The 18584-nt window shown below is 40.0% G+C and overlaps 2 protein-coding genes across 7 annotated transcripts in view; one reads left to right on the top strand and one right to left on the bottom strand.

The window, feature by feature from the left end:
* dnajc13 (dnaJ homolog subfamily C member 13) overlaps positions 1-4403 on the bottom strand; it is a 31495-nt gene extending 27092 nt beyond the window's left edge. For 3 of the 4 annotated variants that reach the window (XM_086306593.1, XM_086306592.1, XM_086306590.1), the window contains exons 1-2: positions 4230-4402; positions 1403-1483 (exon numbers count right to left, since the gene is read on the bottom strand). In XM_086306593.1, coding sequence (XP_086162719.1) covers positions 1403-1470 — 68 coding nt within the window. In that variant the 5' untranslated portion in view covers positions 1471-1483; positions 4230-4402. Of the gene's footprint in view, positions 1-1402; positions 1484-4229 lie in introns of all 4 variants that reach the window. The other variant, XM_086306594.1, reaches the window with a different exon arrangement.
* A 3624-nt stretch (positions 4404-8027) lies between these two features.
* Positions 8028-15655, top strand: lztfl1 (leucine zipper transcription factor-like 1). 3 transcript variants are annotated; one of them, XM_086306595.1, is made up of 10 exons: positions 8028-8298; positions 8617-8741; positions 8886-9080; positions 12598-12655; positions 13068-13139; positions 13253-13318; positions 13411-13488; positions 13783-13959; positions 14378-14481; positions 14661-15655. In XM_086306595.1, the coding sequence occupies exons 1-10, from the start codon at positions 8296-8298 to the stop codon at positions 14677-14679; spliced, it is 897 nt and encodes a 298-aa protein (XP_086162721.1). In that variant the 5' UTR covers positions 8028-8295; the 3' UTR covers positions 14680-15655. The 3 variants fall into 3 exon arrangements, with proteins under 3 accessions (XP_086162721.1, XP_086162722.1, XP_086162723.1); XM_086306596.1 differs by having other exon boundaries at positions 13801-13959; XM_086306597.1 differs by lacking the exon at positions 8028-8298 and adding an exon at positions 8375-8513.
* Positions 15656-18584: the final 2929 nt, after the last annotated feature.

The following is an 18584-nucleotide window of genomic DNA, read 5'->3' on the forward strand; positions in this document are numbered from 1 at the left end:
TTATTTTATTAAATTTCTATGATTTCATAGCTGCGATGAAAAGTACCAAATAATCATAACAGGCCAGTCACAAATAATTTTCTGGTCAATGTTTTCTTTTTTTTTTTTTAAAAAGCCTCTTCTAACAGATTCTTCTATTAGAAGAAGAGCTGCTGACCTCTGGTCTAGGATTGAGTTTAAATCATATCTGGGAAAATGAGCTCTGGCTTTCTTGTGATGGCAGTGTAGAGCACTAGCAAACATATTCGTCCCAAGTCTCCCATAGATGTTCAGCTAACATGGGATGAATGAAAAGGCCATTACATACGATTCAAATTTTCCCTGCTCAGAAAACCATTTCCAAAAGGATGTGAAGAGACTATGAGGATAGAAATGCTCAATCATAGGATATTCACTTATGCTTCCCACACCAACAAGATTCCTCAGAGCATAAAAGAGCCACTGGATGTGTTCACTGTAGGGGTCATCGTACATCAACGCGCGTTTCTGCCGGACACTTCAAGAAGCATTAGTGGATGAACCTCTGACGATGGCTAATGCTTTGCAGCCCTGCTTAAGTTTCCCAGGTCAATAGCAGGCCTTAATGGGACAAAGGCATTTAGAAAGCAAGTATTGGTAATGTGATCCCACCTCCTGACTGCTCAAACTAGGACTTGTCCTTTCTATTAGCTTTGAGGGCTTCCAAGTACAGGGCAGCGACTAGTTTTACACATTTGCCGGTTTAAGGGTTCAATTTGCACACTGACACAACTTAAATGCTGTATAATGTCCCATAAATCGGTGTATGATGGACTTTGGGGGCTAATCAGATACATGTTCACAGATAAGTACGTTGGCTTCATTGTATTGTATTACATCATAACCGTTTTTAATCTCCTTTTAAAAATGCATTAACATACAGTGGCTCAGTTACTTCCTAAAGGCATAGTTAGGATAAAAATCAGTTGGGTATCTTAACTTTTCTACACACATAAAACACATTAGCTTATAATTTTTATAAGGTAGGCAGTAAACATGAAAGAAGGCATGTTTCCCCAGTCCAATAGGCTCTTGACATAACAAAAATGTTTGATGTCTTGTCCCAGCCAAGATATAATACAGTGTTTACTGTTGTTTAATCTCCTGATAGGCACTCATTACCACCTACAATGTTTGACAGAAAAAGAACACTAGCTCTATCATTTAGTAAAGCAGCTTTTCATGCATGACCCCCTATATTTTCCCAAGATAAAGAAGCCAAAAATAAAGAAAGATCTAAGTGATAATTTGGGGACATTTCCGCTTTAGATCCACTGTTTTGTGAAATTATACGCATAACATCTGAAACAAAATATACCGAAGACACTGAAATACTATTTGTGAGTCTAAAAAAAGAAAAACAAAACAAAAGTTGCATTCTTACTTTCCCCTCCAGGAGTGTTTGGTAGTATAGAAACAGGCCAGGTCTCTGTTTTCTTTGACGACATTCATCTTTTCACAGGACCTAAAACACAGAAGGAAAGTTACCATGACAGGAATTTTTTAAAAAGCAAGTTTTTCACCTTCAACAAATACAAAGGTCAAGGAAAAACATGTTTTAAAGATGTTCGTTTAGGCATTTCTTTAGGGTAAGTATTATATTTCCAGTTGTCATATCAGCTGTTACCAAAATCCTTAACCCAGACTTTTGTAATTCACAACCATACCATGTTTACATAACACACATTCCAGTATACCGTGACACACATGTCACACAGTCTCTGAACATATTTTGACTGAGATTTCCACCAGATACCGAACTAATACAGTGCAAACAGTGATTATCCATTAACAGGGAAGAGTCTTCTGCAGCTGGGAGTCCATGACTGAGTCATTCTTCACTGTTATAAGCTACAGCAGGGACAACCCTGTCTCTTCATGCTCTACCTCTATCCTTTATAGTTGCATTCTTGCAGACTCGCTTTGAAAAGTGACACCCCCAAGGAACCAACTGGGATATTACAGCTTGCTCAGCATAAACAAAGGGGAAGCAAATGTCTCCATTCCATGCTGATAACCATAGGTGCAAAAACAATACAGCAGTTCACGAACTGAGAATGTGTCAATAAAGTCTGGCATGAAGCCAGCATGGATAATTGAGGCTACGTAAATATACAGAAGTTAGATGGTGTCTTAGGGTTTGGCCAGGCTCCCAATTTGAATTTACAATGGGAAGGAAAAATAAATCACTGTAATTTTACTTCCAGACTAGGACAGGTGCACAAGGATTAACAGGTTTGCTTTTCCAGCTGACAATAAAAACAAAACAGAACATTACTTTAAGTAGCGGACAGTTAACGATAAACCAGTCACCAGAACACAGTAGAGAAAAGGTGGGAAAAACTGCCTCTGCTATCCTTAGTGCAGTAAATTGTAAGCGACTGCAATGTGACAAGGGGAACCTGTGTCAGCATTCTGCCAGGATCCTGGAAAAAAAAATCTGACTCCAGTTTTCCTTCCTCTCCAGATCGGAGTGCAAATAAAGCAGGGAGCAGCAAAATTATTCATCTATGCATTTATCACAGTTTCTTGTTTTTTACCGAGGACCAGACACAATATTAGGCAAATTTTAAGTATGGCAACACAGGATGAGGATCTTCCAAAGTTTTAAAGGTTTGACATCGCTGTTTCAGGAAGAATAAAGAAATAATTTATTTCCCTCCGAATATACCGTCATGTAACTGTATAATCTCATACAGGCAGATGTTAGCATGAGGGACTGCATAGACTGTGCTTTGCTGCAGCACAGAGCAGAGCAGTTTTATTACATTACTGGGATGAGTGTGCTGCTACGACTGTGGAAAAGAAAAAAACAAGGTAGATTCCAGTGCTGGGTCATGTGATTTACCCCTCCCTGTACCCATCTGTCCCTTTTTGCCCTTATCAACAGCAAATTATTCCTGGTCTATCCTCAAACACATTTTAACAAAACAGAAAAAAGAAATATGAGATAGGCGAACCCAGCACACTGCAAGCAAAGCACATAATCAACATGACAACTTGATCCAAACAGATTTTCACAACTTTTCCTTTAACAAATACAGTTTTTAATAATCAAAGGTCTTGTTATGTGGATGTCTGTGACAATTTCCGCAATCCCACAGAGGATACTGGGGTGTCCTTTTTACCAAATATCTTTATCTAATACCATGTTACTCACAAGGAACTACCCAACTAGACTGCAGCCACAGGTTGTATCCATCACAACAATTTGATCAGGTAACTCTCAGTACTCTACATACTATAAAAATACTATTTAGTTTACAAGGCTAGGTCACCTGTTTCCTTTGGAAAGCAGATGGCTGACAAACTTTAGCATCAGAGTGGGTGCAAGGGTCAAAATATCATGTGCTATGACATCACTATATGGCTCTAACAGGTTTTTTAAATACCTTTAGTTTAAATTCTCTTCTCTGCAATGATATTAGTGAAGCTCATGTAAATTAAAAGGCGCAATGCTCGAGTAGGGAAACACATGAAGGATGCAGACCTTCAGAACCATATAAAATCTTATATCTAGGCCAGGCCAGGCCAAACACATAATATGAGCTTGATAATCTTATTTTCACCTGTTTTGGGTTTTTTGTGCCCTGCAGATATATTGCAACACACACCGACATTAGCCAACTATATGAAACAATCTCTAAACCGAGACGGGAACTTAGTTTGCATTATCTTCTGTGGATCTGCAAGGATTTTATGCAAATATCTTCTCGAAAACTATCATTTCTTCTCTCTTTTTAAAAAAACAGCTAACTAGAAATATAAAACTAACAGTTACACGAAATAGGCTGAAATGGCAAACAGCAATTCTTAAATTGTGTGCAGGTTGTGCGCTGGCTGCTGATCTGTCAAGTAAATCCATGACAAACAGCATTAACGTTACCAAGCAGTTAGCCAGACTGGTTCATTTCAGCAGGCCTACGCGGTTCACTGTCAGGCTAAGCACGGCGGCATAGTTTTGCGACGTCGACACTTGCTGTTCCGCTCAACTACAGTGACCAGCCGATATACTTTGTTATCAGCGTCTGTTTGACAAATGCAGAAAAAGGGGCTGTGGCAGGCCAGTGCTTGGGTTAGCCACCAGCTAACGGCTAACTAGCACATCACTCAGGTTTTACGGACGAACTAGCTAGTCGCATTAGCGACAGGGTTCAATCAAGCAAACATTGGAGAAGCAGACAGTGGCAGGCGCTAACGGCCGCGTTTACCTGTAAAATCGCTAACGGGTGTTATTCGTAGCCGTCCCTCAGCCCCCCACCCTCCTCTGACTGTGCCCGGTGCGTCTCAGTTTTCCCAGTGTGATGCTGAAGGTGCTCAGTTACGCCGTATTCCCCCCAACTGGACTCAGGACGCTGCCATATTCCTCATACCAAAAGTGTGCTACTGCGCAAGCGTGAGGCCTGCCTGTCATGCGGCTGTCAGCTGATTGGTTTGTCAGGAACCAACATTGTGAAGATACCTGATACCAGATCGGTTATTACGTCGAATCATTCTATTTTTCAATTGGTACATACCTTCGAAACTGACCTCGGAACAGTTCAGCGATGCCATATACTGCGGAAGGGGTTTATTACTGGAAATCTCTAGTTTCTTTTAGAGAAGAAATGACCGAATATGCGACCACAGACATAATACTTACATTTCCCTTTTCACCAAATAGTCGAGCACATACAGATTACACACGTAAAGAAGTGAAGGTACTATTAAAAAATTCAAGTAAAGAGGTATAAATAAGAATAAGTAGTTTGCAAAATTATGCACGATCAGGGAATGAAAGCGGAGTACAGCTCCTCTACTTGCAAGTAGCCTGTTGTATAATTATTACTCCAAATAACCTTCATGACTAAAAGTGTCTGCTTATTTTTCATCAAAGTTATGTATGACGAAAATATAGGGATAGTCGAAGGGATGCTTGGTAAACTGGACAGCAGATTAAACCTCGCTGATTCCTTTATATTTTACTATTTACCTCTTAATCTTACAAAAAAAAATTTGCAGAAAGAGAGGGGAAATAGCTGGAAAGAACATATTTCTGAACAGTAGCCTGTTCAATAAAACGCAACTCCTGGGATAAATACAACTATTCTGCCCCCTAGGGACACTTTCCCATCAATGCAGCAATTCCTTTTGCTCAGGCATAGTATTCATACAGCCAGTTTCCCGCACATGGGTTAAGCCTGTTCCTAAAGTAGAAGAAACATTAAATGAGGATCTCCACTTAAAAACACTAGACCGAATCGGTGTCTGACAGAGAAGTTCCAGAGCATAATAAAGGACACAGATATGTCAGGCACACTCAAACAACTTTAAATAAACACGTAGAAAACAGTATTTTTCATCCTTCCCCAGTAATCCTAACATGAATCTACACACTGCTTACTGCACTGTGTTATTTTTACATCATTTTATGTATTTTATTGCTCATTATATTTCATTACTTTTTTTGCATTCATATTCATTTTTTTCTCTTTCCATTCACTTTCCATGCATTTGGTCTTGAAATGACTCACATTCGTATAATATTACATTTCTTTTTGACACATTGTTCATATTTCAGCTGCTCATCAAAGTAAACTACCTGAATACAATGTTAAACTGTGAACAGCCTACAAAGAAACAACTGAGATGTATAACAGGACCATCATAAAGGCCTCTAAGAAAAAGTAACAATTTGTTACTCTTTAAAAAGTTACTCTCGCGTGTAACTTTACTGTTTTTCAACCCCTGTCTGAATTTTTAAGTAACTCACCGTGACTGCAGGTAAAGAGGAAACATCTTTGCCTTGTTACTGACTGTTACTGACAGATGTTGCAAACTAAACTTGAGCAGAGCAGCAGTCACGTTATAAGCCATCTGATTAGGTGACTAACCATGCGCTGCCCGTTAGTCTAATTTAATTAGAGCTAGAGAGACATGAGGGGGAGAAAAAAAACATTTCCGTCTTTTTCCATGGAGTCAAATGGAGGGTGAAGTTCTTGAGGATGAGAAGACAGTGCCAATCAGTGAAGCTTTTATTTGGCTCAGATGATGTCCACTGCATTTGACTGATGGAGAAACAGACCAGACGATCAACAGAATCTGAAAGACTACAAAAAGACTAACTGTCTAGTAAATGAGAAATTAAAAGCATTGCAATCTGTTGCTGAAAATATTAAAATTTGATATTTAGAACTTTATGGTCTTTACAAAATGTATAGCTGAGAGTTTGGCTTTGTTGTTACAACCCTCTGGGTTAGACTGGACAGGGTTCCTGTGTTTGTGGTTTGTGCTCCTGTCATACTTTTTTTTTCTAGCCAGATGGTGCCACCTACTGCTGTATACTGTGCAATGAATGAGCTCAGGCAGGTACTTGCTGCATAATAAATACTTTGGTAGTGAGACTTGATATTATGTGTGATTTGGATATAAAGGCAGGAGGCCAAACTGGAGGTGATAGAATTGAAGATGTTAAGATTTTCACTGGGCAAAATGAGTACATCACAGGGACAGCTCAGGCTGAGTGCTTTGGAGACAAAGTTAGAGAAGAAAGGCTCAGATGGTTAGGGCATGTGCAGAGGAGGGGTTGTGGATATACTAGGGAAAGGGTGTTGAAGATGGAGCTGCCGGGAAGTCCACATAGAGGATTAATGGATGTGTGCTAGGAATAAGTGGAGATGGAGGCAGGTAATGTGGTGTGGTGATCCCTAAAGGAAAAAAAAACCAGAAGAAGACAATTTAGGCTTTTTGCAATCACAAGACAAGAGACGGAAAAATAAAGTTGAGACGAAATGAGAGGAAAAAACAAATTGCATGTAATGATCGAAATGATTAATTAGTATTTCAAACTCTTACTTGCTTTCCTGGCTAATTTTCTATTAGTAAAACATTTTCAGGAGTAATGTGATTCTGTTCCTATTTTTCCCGCATAAGGCTTCACTATTGCAACATTTCTATGACATACAGCTGTCTGTTCCCACAGTCCCACACATTTTATCCTCTGTTTTCTGGGAATCACCCTATATTTTCTCACAGCTGCAAATCAGTGATGAGACACAACAAGTAGCAAGATGGTGAGAATCTCTACTCAGAGAATCTCAATGAGAGAGAAGATTTGAAAGATGAAGGGGAAGAGTTGTCAGAACATAAATCCATTCTCTCCCCTTTATAGCACAGTGCAGCCAATAGACAGCAAGGCAGGGAGAGAGTGAAGGGGAATGACACAGGGAATGGCCTGGATCAGATTCAGACCCCTGCAATGAGGACTCTAAGCACACCGGTGCTCAATCAGGTGTGCTACAGTAGCGCTGTCAATTCAGTCTTATAATGAGTTTATGACTGACCATCAGTCACATTCAGTGCAAACCCATCTGCAACTAGAAAGGGTAGAAATGTGGATACCAAAAAAATGGTGAAACTGAATAGTCATATGATCGCCAATAGTCATCCATTTAGAAAATCATCCTGATCGGGAGATGTTCGATATCTAAATACTGCTCTAGATTCAGTAGCACCAAAAATAAGAGCTGCATTATGTGTATGTGTGTCCAAGACAGACATTAAGACACAGTATACATGCATTAATTGAATGTAGACTGGGTATATATGTATATGGAACACACACCAAAACTCTGCTTCTCATGTGTTTATAGGCTTTCACAAATGGGCTAGTTCTTTAGTGGGGCTGAAATTTTGACTGGGATGAATCTTGTCAAAACACTGAACTGCGAAGCAGACAACTGAATGACTTGATTACCGACTACTTTTGAGGCAGTTAAAGGCAGATAGCGTGTTCTATGTTGAGATCGAATTAACGTAGAACAACAACAAGACTAAACAACTACCCTTAAATTAAAACCAGTTTAAAAAAAATCTTATAGTGAATATCACACACGTGTGTATATGAAATGTTGTTAAGATGAGGCAGTTAATGTTGTTTTGGGATTCACTTTTTGTTTCAAATCTTTACGTAGCGCCATTGAATGCACCTCTGGTAACCAAGGTGATGACGCTCTTTTCCGTTACCAAGGCATTCTCAATGCAAACACTAGCTGCTAGGAGGCTAGCAAATCTGCTTGATAGTCTTATAGCTGTCATATAACCTTTGTTTAGCCTCGTCGAATGTAATTATAAGAGATTTTCAACAACACTCGATTCCAGCATTTCACCGCTGGTTTTCAGTCTGCTCACTGAATGATCTAAATTATAGCCAGAAAAACCCATTTTTTCCCTCTTTTGGAGCAGCTCAGTCTTCAAGCTAGCTAACTTAGTTACGTTAACGTTAGCTGCACAGCCATCATGGTAAGTAGCTGAAATGATTTGCTGTACAGGCCACCTGTTCGCTTTTAGGAGTTTAGCATGCTAGACGCCTAGCCCTGTACTCTAAAGCTGAATCAAAAGACGAGTGAACCGCTAATGTTAGCGAGCAACCCTTTATATACATAAATAGTACGCTGGATGTGCAAGCCCATGTGAAAAGGCCCTGCTGCATATTAGCAAGAGAAAATCCTCTTCAAGTTAGCTAATTATCTGCTTGTTTATGTACACCTTATTTGTGTTCATTTTTTATTCTGTGTGCCGATCTTTGCTTAAAATCAAAATTCTCTTATCTTCGTGTAGGCTGAATTTGGATTTAATGAACACCATCAGAATGAAATCATCAATTATATGCGATTTGCACGTTCAAAGAGAGTTCTAAGGCTCAAAACTATCGACTCATGCTTCGAGGAGCTCAAAGATAGCAGGTGACTGGTCATTTCTTCTCTTTTCTCACGTTACTTCCGTTCAGTTGTCTATATAAAGTAGATATGCAGGGAAAATGAAATTAGAAGTGCTTTTCGGTTCAGATGTACCTGAAACATTTCCAATTTACGTGCATTTTTGTGAAGGCTTGTGGAGGAAACCTTCACAGTGGACGAGGTGAAGGAGATGCTGGACGAGCTGCAGGCGGTGGTGCGTGGGGAGGTGGAGATGGAGCTCATCAACACAGCCCACACCAATGTGCTGCTGCTTAGGCAGCTTTTCTCCCAGGCGGAAAAGTTTTACCTACGACTACAGAGTGATATCTCGGAGCTGGAAAACAGGTGGTCTATCTAGAAATTGCTTATCAGATATATATAGACAAACGGACATACAGTGCTGTGAGAAAATATTTGCCCCCCTTCCTGATTTTTTTTATATGTTTCAGATCATCAAACAAATTGTAATACTAGACAAAGATAACCTGGATAATTACAAAATGTACTGCAGGTCTTACTTGCCTCAGTTAGGGTCAGTGTTCATTACTAAACAATAAGAAAGATGCTGGGCAAAAATGGCATCCATGGGAGAGTTCCGAGGTGAAAACCACTGCTGCCCCCCCCCCCCCCCCCCCCCCCCCAAAAAAAAACCCCAAAACAAAAAAAACCCCACAAAGGCTTTGTCCTACATTTACCAAAATCATCTTGATGATTTATGACAACATTCTGTGGACTGATTAGACAAAAACTGAACTTTTTGGCAGGTTTGAGTGCCGTTATGTGTGGCATAAAAGTAACACAGTATTTCATAAAAAGAGCATCATACCTGTGCAAACAGTCAAAAATGTTAGTGGTGGTGGTCTGGAGCTGCTTTGCTGCTTCAGGACCTGCATGACTTGCTGTAATTGATGGAATTCTGTCGTCTACCAGAAAATCCTCAAGAAGAATATCTGGCCGTCAGTTCATGCCCTGAATCTTAAGCACATTTAAGTTATGCGACAGGACAGTGATCCCAAACACCATGACTTGGATTGGCCAAGTCAGCGTTTGGACTTAAATCAAACTGAAATGCTTTTGCATGACTTTAAACACGTCATCCATGCTGGTAAACTCTCCAGTTTGGATGAACTAAAGTAATTCTGCAAAGAACAGTGGGCCAAAATTTGTTACACTGAAGCTGAAAGAGCCTCCTACTTGAAGTCAAAGGAGCTTGCAAAGAAAAGTGTCTGGACTTCTTTAAGTTACTTGAAGACGTTTCACCTCTCATCCGAGAAGCTGCTTCAGTTCTACGGTCAAATGGTGGAGAGTCCCAGATATAAACCTACTTGAAAGCACTCTTCTGTCTGACCACTAGGTTGTGCAGGGGATGTGAAATGTTATTCATTATTCTGAGGTCTTTGTTCAACACCCTCCTCTCATACACTAACTGTGGGGGCAGCAGAGTAGTTCACAGTGCCAACCTTCCTGATCATGGCATTTTTTTTAGGCATCAATGGAAAGATGCCTAAAAAAGATGCCTTTAAAAAAAAGGAAGAATAGTCTTTGTGACATTTTTAATGTCTACATTTTTATTATGTTTATTGTGGGATTATTTATCATTGCGTGCTGAATGGTTGGCTTATCTGAACAAGCCTCTCAGCAGTTAGGCCTTTTTACATAGACAGGAGGTAGTTAAAATGATGTGATAGGGGTCATGTCACAGCAATGTAAAAAGTAAGCTTCATGTTAAAGAGAAAGGTTCCACCACACTGTATCATAGACCACTTCCTCTGCAGTGCTGCTCAGATTTAGATCGTGTACATGTTACATGCCAGGTAAAAAGGTCACTGCCAGCCCTCGCTGTCAGTTTAACCCTTTTTTTCCATTACGCTTGTTTCTCACTTTTTTTTTTTTTTTTGCAGGGATGTTCAGTTAGCCTGAAAACCACAACATGCACACGCACTATGCAGTGTGGGTAAACTGAGCTGTGAATTTAGATAAGCCTTAGCATTAAAAGTAATATTAAAAAGCATAATGGAAACGTGCAACCTCAGAAAAGTGCATGACCTTTTTTTTATAATTTGCAGAGGAGACCGTTAGGCCTTTTAACATTTGAACATTTTTTCAAGGCTATTTCTGGATATGTTTAGTATCAGAAACAAATACAGATATATTTGTAGTGTTTTTTTTTTTTAAACTGTGAAACTATTTGCAAAAGATTTGAATTACTTAAGTCTGCTACTTTAATTTCACAAAAATTACAACGCTAATATTTATTGACAGTAATAATCATTAGCAAGTGGCACAAAGCCATTTGCTTACAATAACATATGTATTAATTAAACCTGAAAGATAATTCTTGTGTTCTTCTTTAACAAGTGTGCCAGATGTTCTTCAGAGAATGTTTTTTTTCATATTACAAGCCCAAACATGGAGAAATGAGGGCGTGCACATGTGATACCAGAAACAAAGCTACATCACATGTGAACCGTTGTCAGAATATTGCACTCTTTGGCACAAAGGTATCAGGGCTTTCTGGCTCAAGTATGCCTATATCTCAGAGCAACAGAATTGGGTATATGAAGGGTGCACAATGGTATGGAGCCGCGGGGCTCCGTAACTTTTGTCTTGTTGCATGTGCATGATGTCCTCTTGTGGGACCTCTCTTGACCGCAGGAAACGCTCTAAATCCTCCTCCATGTCTACTCTCGAGGGAGATCCCGAGTTACTTTTGTGAGATACCACAAATGTAACTCGGGATCTCGCAAAGCCTTTTGCGAATCTTGCAAAAGTTCATTTTCATTTTTTTTTGTCCAATGTCCCTTGCGAGCCTCCGTAGAGGCCCCAACCCTCACCCATCATCCCTCACTCCATCCCTCTCCAAAAAATAAAAAACAAACAAACAAAAAGTTCAGATAGCAAAAACTGACAGTGCCACAGGTTGTAGGCTTCACTTCTGAAATGAGCAAGCTTTTGATTTAAAATTCAAATTTCATGGTCACGCTTAAGCCCAAACCGCACGTCAACCGGTCCTTTTTTTCACGAGTGAGGATATGAAGGCAACTTTTTTTCTTTATCTCAGTCAGATAACATCAGCTTGCTGTCCAAATGTCCTACTTACGATGACCTAATGACCCAGACCCGGGGTCCAGGTTGCTCAGTGCAGCGCCCCATGGCTCATACACAAGTATAAACGCACCGCCTGTTTTCTGTGACACTCTGATGAACTTCATAAATGAATGTGACCTCTTCTCACCTTTCACCTTGTTAACACACTGTGTGTGTTCTTTGGAAAAGTAGTTTTGTAATATGCGAACAGTGGGTGGATGAATAACCTCCAAAGCCTTTTTTTCACAGGGCTTAGCTGTACGTGACTTATACGGTGTCTAAAGCTAGGAATACGCCCCATATCACAGGCTACGTGTCTTCATCTGCTATTTAAAACCACATTACAGCTTTTCAGAAGCCTGATCTGCTCACCACAAGCGTGCATCTTAAAACATGAGTGCTAAACTGCCACCAAGAGATAGGGTGTTAAGTTTCCCTGCCAAACATTTAGATGGTAGATTGCTGTAATGTTCAAAAACATAAACATCGACATTGTGGTGACAAGTTAGCTGATGTGAGGAGATCACACAGATTGTCATATCAGTGCACCCAGTGTAGCATCTAAGTGCTGTTTACAGTAACCCTACATTTGTCATAATAAATAAACTGTCATAATTTTTCTCTGCATGTAATATTTTTCATTTTCGGTCTTATTATGCAATATCATGTCTTCACTGTTGTTCAGCACTTTGTGACTGTTAGGTCTGTGAAAAGCACTATATAAATAAATGTTACTTCTATCGTCTAATGCTTTGTTATCGTCTGACCCGTACAGGGAGCTGTTGGAGCAAGTGGCTGAATTTGAGAAGACTGACTTTAAAACCACCGATAAGGTGAGCATAAGGTGCAGTTTTGGCACGTGTGAGAGCTTCAAACATTACCGCTGAGATATTCGTCATTGATCATGTGTCCCTAGCGTATTTGTACCCACAGTTAGTAACTAGAGAGGCGTGCAGCTGCTTCTGTGCATTTTAAATAGTTTTCTGTACCTGTCTATAGTAGCCTGGTGGTTACTTACTCACACATCACTGAGGTTGACAAGTGGTTTTATCACATACCGTTTTATGACAAACAAAATGAACTGCTCTTTCATGACTCTGACGAAATGATCACATTTATGGGAAAGTGAATGACTTGCCTAAATGGTGTTGATTTTTTTTTGTTTTGTTTTGTTTTACAGTTACATACCAGTTAGATAAAGAACAATTGACCATCTAATCTTTGTTATTTAAAAATATCCCCCAGATAAACAAAGAAACAAGCAAACCCAAGTTGGCCCCTCTGAATGAAAGTGGAGTGTCTGAACTTCTCAACAAGGTAAAGAAATGTGGTACATTATATGGATTGCTTCCATAGATTCACTGGGATGTTGGATTGTCCGCATGTTTACATAGTAAACCACAGCTACTGTATCTTTAATACTTCTTCAGGAGATAGTGAGACTACAACAGGAAAATGACAAACTGAGAGCGAGGCTCCGGACTTTAGAATCCCAGGTACACAAATAACAATTTAAACCACGTGCTATCTTACTCCTGCTTGATAGCGATAGTTGTGTTGTTAATTCTCTTCCTGCTTGATTGTTTAGGCCATGAGTGCACTAGATGAGAAATCCAGGGCAGAGAGAGCTCTGAAAGACCTTCAGAGAGTGCAAGGGGAACAGCAGGTACGTTTCCAAAAGTGGCTTTCAGTCAGCAAGTGTCATCTTCTCACTTTTTCTTTTTTTTGGGTCTCGGTTTGCGTTCCATTTCGCTACTTTCGTTTGTTTAACTTTACAGTTTTTCGTTTTCATATAAATGTTTTCTGCCATTTGCTTTTATCTGCCAACTTGGACCTAAATGGTATGTATCCACATGGTCAAAGTGTGTATTTTGTCGTCGTTAGAAATAGATTTTTTTAGTCTTGATGTCACAACTCATTTAAAAAAAGGTGAGGTAACGGTGTTGCCATTCCCTTTAAGGTGGCTGCTCAATCCAAGGAAATCAACAGTCTAGAGGACACAGTGGCAGCTCTGAAAGAGGACTACGAAAGGTCTCTCAGCGCCAACGTGGCAACCCAGAAAGATTTGCAGGACAACCTGATCTCTTCCAAACATGAGCTTCTGCGAGTGCAAGAGCAGCTGGCCTTGGCAGAGAAAGTGAGTAACTTTGGTCTCTTCCAGGAATTGAAAGTAACGAGCAAACATATAGTTAACACCCACAAAATGTCAAGTGTTGTTGTTGCTGTTCTACCCAGTTATTATTGAAGTTGTGAGACAATGAGGGTGTCATGAAGTCTGCGAACATGACACGCAAAAGGCCTTTCTTGCTGTTTACGAATCTCTCCTTGCTCTTCATCAGCCAGTTCCTATTTTGCAAGTGGCACTGCGGAAGCAAACGTTTTTTCATGTTCACTTTCCTGTCATGAGTTTCTAAGCAAAAGGTCATGCAATTGAATGTTGTACTCGCCGCCTGATGCCATTGGGTCAGTTGGTCAGGTGCACTGAGCAATCTGTGCTGTTTTTCTCACGTTTGAATGTGTGTGTGTGTGCGTTTGTGTGTGTGTGTTGCGTGCAGGAGCTGGAGAAGAAGTTCCAGCAAACTGCGGCCTACCGCAACATGAAGGAGATTCTAACCAAGAAGAACGAGCAGATCAAAGAGATTAGGAAACGATTGCAGAGGTGAGTCTATGATTGTGAGATTATCCAAATCTAGTAGGTAAAAATGAATCAGCACCCTTGAAAATAAAATCATACGGCATCCCAGTGTAGTCATAATATATAATACTAATAAGCTAATTGTGAGATTTTCCTTCTCTTGTTCATGTTTGACTAATTTCAGATTTTGCTCTCTGTTTCAGATATGAGCCTAATGAGTGAGCTCCACCCCGGACAGCTGGTTTAACAGATGTTTGCGGGTATAAAGTGGGACCAAGATTTACGACTGTGGTTTGGATACGAAACCATCTGATCTTTTGCTGTAAGACAAGAGAGACAGAAAAAAAGCTCTTCCACAAGGAAACTGTTATTCACGCTTTGTCTGGCATTTTCACTAGTAATCGGCTTTAGTAAAGAGTAGGAGCTGGAAGCACACACACACACACACACAAATGTAGTAGTGATGGCCGAGCTTTCTTTTTCCGTGTCTCAATTCAGAGCTCACTTACAGTAGCTAGCAGACTTCCCTCTGTGCTCTATGCAATTACCAACACGTCCCAGTTTGAAGAGGCCTTGTCTGTTTGCTGAATTTGACAGATACGTTTTTGTCTGCCGGAAGCTTTGCAGTCTTATTATTGTGTGATCATAGGTTAAAATATTTGGCATTCATGCATCAGGTGATTACTGATATCCTGCTGATTAGTCTTAATCTCAGCAGCCCCGTTTTCTAGTGAACTTGGCATCGCTTTTGAGTTACATGCAGTTTCAAGCAAATCCAAGCCACAGAAAAAAGTTTATTGATCTGTTGCGGTTCATCTGATTTGTTACCTAAGCATTTAATAGTATTTCACACCAAATACCTACAGTATTTCTTTTTTTTGTTTTTTTTTCCCAATGCGTGAAAACCCGGAGCTTTTACTTTTCTGCTCTTGCCTATTAAATGACATGAATAATGATTTACAGTGATTTCCCTACTTCCCCTTCAAAATCGCATAGAATATTTTTGTGTGGAATCTCTATCCATGTACTTTTCGTATTGCTGTGGGCGATGGAGTGTAAGAGGAAAAAAATATATATTTACATGATGTTCATGAAGTAATGCTCTTGTAGAGTATGACACATCTACCCTATATTACACTAGATGTGTGTTTGTTTGTATTGTGCAAAGTATGGGGTAATAAAAGCTGGTACTAAAATATGTCGTCGGTTTTATGAAAGTTTCTTCTTCACATTTAACTTCAGCTGATATCATACACTAAACAGACACTTTACTGCATGAACATGTTTCTAGTGCACTAGTAACCTGACCCTCGTTTTGCCTTCAGAACTGCATAATTCTTCATGGCACAGATTCAGCACGATACTGGAAACATTCCTCAGAGATTTTGGTTCATATACATGATGTGACTATCTGGTTCCACCACATCCCAAAGATGCTCTACTGGATTGAGGTCTGGTGACTGGAAACCATTTGAGCACAGTGAACTCAGTGTCACGCTCAATAAACCAGTTTAAGATCACTGGAGCTTTGTGGTACACTGATGTCTGTGGTCGTAAAAGGATTGACATGGTCAGCAACAATACTCAGGTAGGCTGTGGCATCTAAATGATGCTCAGTTAATATTAGGGAGCCCAAAGTGTGCCAATTCAATATCCCCCACACCATTACACCACCACCAGAAGCCTGAACCACTGATACAAGTAGGTCGGATCCATGCTTTCATGTTGTTTATACTAAATTATGACCCCACCATCCGAATATTGTAGAGGATCATCCGACCCGGCAACATTTTTCTGTTTTTCTGCTGTCCAATCTTGGTCGTGCTATGTCAATTACAGCCTTGGTGTTCTGTCATTTAACTAACAGGAATGCCAACTTTAGCCCATTTGCTTCGACGTTTGATGCGTGCTGCATTCAGAAATGCTCTTCTACATATTTTGTTATTTGAGTAACTTACCTTCCTTTCAGCTCAAAGCATCTGGGAATTTTTGTCTGACTGGGACTCACTGTATATTTTCTCTTTTTATTTTTTTTCCTTTGTAAACGGGAGTGGAAAAATCCCAGTAAATCAGCAGTTTCTGAAAATCAGATTTGATGATTAGAGATTCCCCTTAACAAACTGTTGAATAGGTCCACCTAACAACGTGGGAGTTGAGTGTGTTTGATTAAAAATACTCACCCTATTCATTTAAAACAAAAAAAAAGTCGATGTAGTGAATGCCATGCCACACACACGGCACGTTTGTGTAATCTGTACCAGGGGGCGCCACAATGCAGTAATACAAAAATACACATGCACAAATAAATGTATCTCATTATAACCTTGAAAAAACTCAGTTTGGGCAACAGGTGCTTGATGTCAGTGACTTTGCAGCCGGTTGTCACTGCACTGGTTACTCACAAGTACTTAAAATATTTTTTCTTTTCCCTTTTTTCAAGTTACAGATGCAATTGTGTTTTGTGTGTTGACCCATGTATGTTTTTTTCAGGCCAGTAAGTAAGACTAGATGCTAATGCTGCCACACTAAGACACCCAGGAACAACAAAGCACAAAACTACATGTTTTTAACTACAAATCTGTGGGCAGGAGTATTATTATGTTTATGGATTCTGTATTATTTCATGCTAAATCAGCAAGGGGTTTTAGTAAAGTACCACCAAAAAATAAAATAAAAAAAATTACCTGTTAAGAAGATTCCGGGGGGTAAAATGACCATGAGGTAAATCTCTCTGATGATACTCGTAATAATAGTGCTGACTGATATTATTTGCACAAAAGAATTGCTGTTGTTGTAGAGTTTACCATATCTAATCTGCTTTGCTTATCTTGAGAAACATGTGTTTTGTTTCCCTGTTTCTCCTAACCAAAGTAGACCAAGATAGCACCAAAATAAGAAACAGTGGTCACCAGCAAGTCAACCGTCAAACCCTTTTTGTTTTCACTGAAACCCTTAAAAGCCACAGCGTCCTGAATTAAACTCATGTGAGTTATGCATCTTGCACAGAACTTATGCACATGAGGTGGTCCTCCTTTCATACGTGTTGAAGGAGGGAGTAGGTGAGAAACACACTACGTGCTTATACGAGCTGTAAACTCATAACAATGATGATGCTTTAAAACCCATTAGCGCTGCTCTGATTCAGAAAGATGGCATCTACATTATTTCTTCTCCACCACCTAATGAAAGTTGTGTTTAGCAAAAAAATAAATAAATCCTTGCCCTATATTTGCATGTAGTCGCGTGCTTGTGGTGCAGCTAAAGAGTAAACAAGACGGGGATTGAGAACCGCTGGTTGGTTCGGATAGGATGCACAAGCTAAGCTGCTGTACAACAGACTGACAATAAATCACAGCAGCAGGCACAGGAAGTGGTGACTTGTATGTACCAAGCAGAGTCTCTTGCACTGCTGAGAGAAGTCACAGCACTTTCCCACAGTATGGGGCAATAGTTAATTCAGAGTAGTGAAGCTGGTGAAGAACAGCTTCCTGCTCACTGACAAGGCATCAAAGGGGTTTTCTCAGTTTCACTAGCAACGCAGAAGCTTCTGGTTTTCTACAGAATCATGAAGCAGACATTTGCTGGTGCTGGTGGGGAGAGTTTCAGACTGTAAATGTCCTAAAACAAAGATGGTTGGACTTTTAGTGGAAGAAAAGACTGCGGCAATCTACGCTAATCTCAGGTTTCGATGTTAGCGCTGGCATATTTACACCCACATGGCATTCAGTAACTACAGAGCAGTGTAACATTCCTGTTCAATCTTGCCCTGAACTTGTACTAGGGTGATTTAGCAGTCACGTATCACAAGCCATATTTGATCACTATTTGTCCTGCAGGTGATGTTAATGTAAGTGTAAAGGTGTATGGCAGTGTATTGATAGCTGAGATATTACATTTGTCTGTTAATCCATCCATGTTGCTTGGATTCGTTAAACAAAAGACAAACTCAACAACGCTGCCGTCTCTCAAGATTTCTGAATCGCCCCAGTAACCATAATGTGGCAGAATCATAACACCGTGGAACCAGTAGGTATGTTTTATTTGACATTGTTACATCAACTGCTGCTTCCAGGTTGGTTCCCTTCTCTCATATCCTTTGTCTCTGCCTTTATCTCTGTGACGCCGGC

The sequence above is a fragment of the Aulonocara sp. 'chitande type north' Nkhata Bay genome, linkage group LG9 (assembly GCF_057382095.1).
Source record: "Aulonocara sp. 'chitande type north' Nkhata Bay isolate Kocher_YH1m ecotype deep benthic linkage group LG9, A_spYH_male_GT1.1, whole genome shotgun sequence".
Taxonomy (NCBI): Eukaryota; Metazoa; Chordata; class Actinopteri; order Cichliformes; family Cichlidae; genus Aulonocara; species Aulonocara sp. 'chitande type north' Nkhata Bay.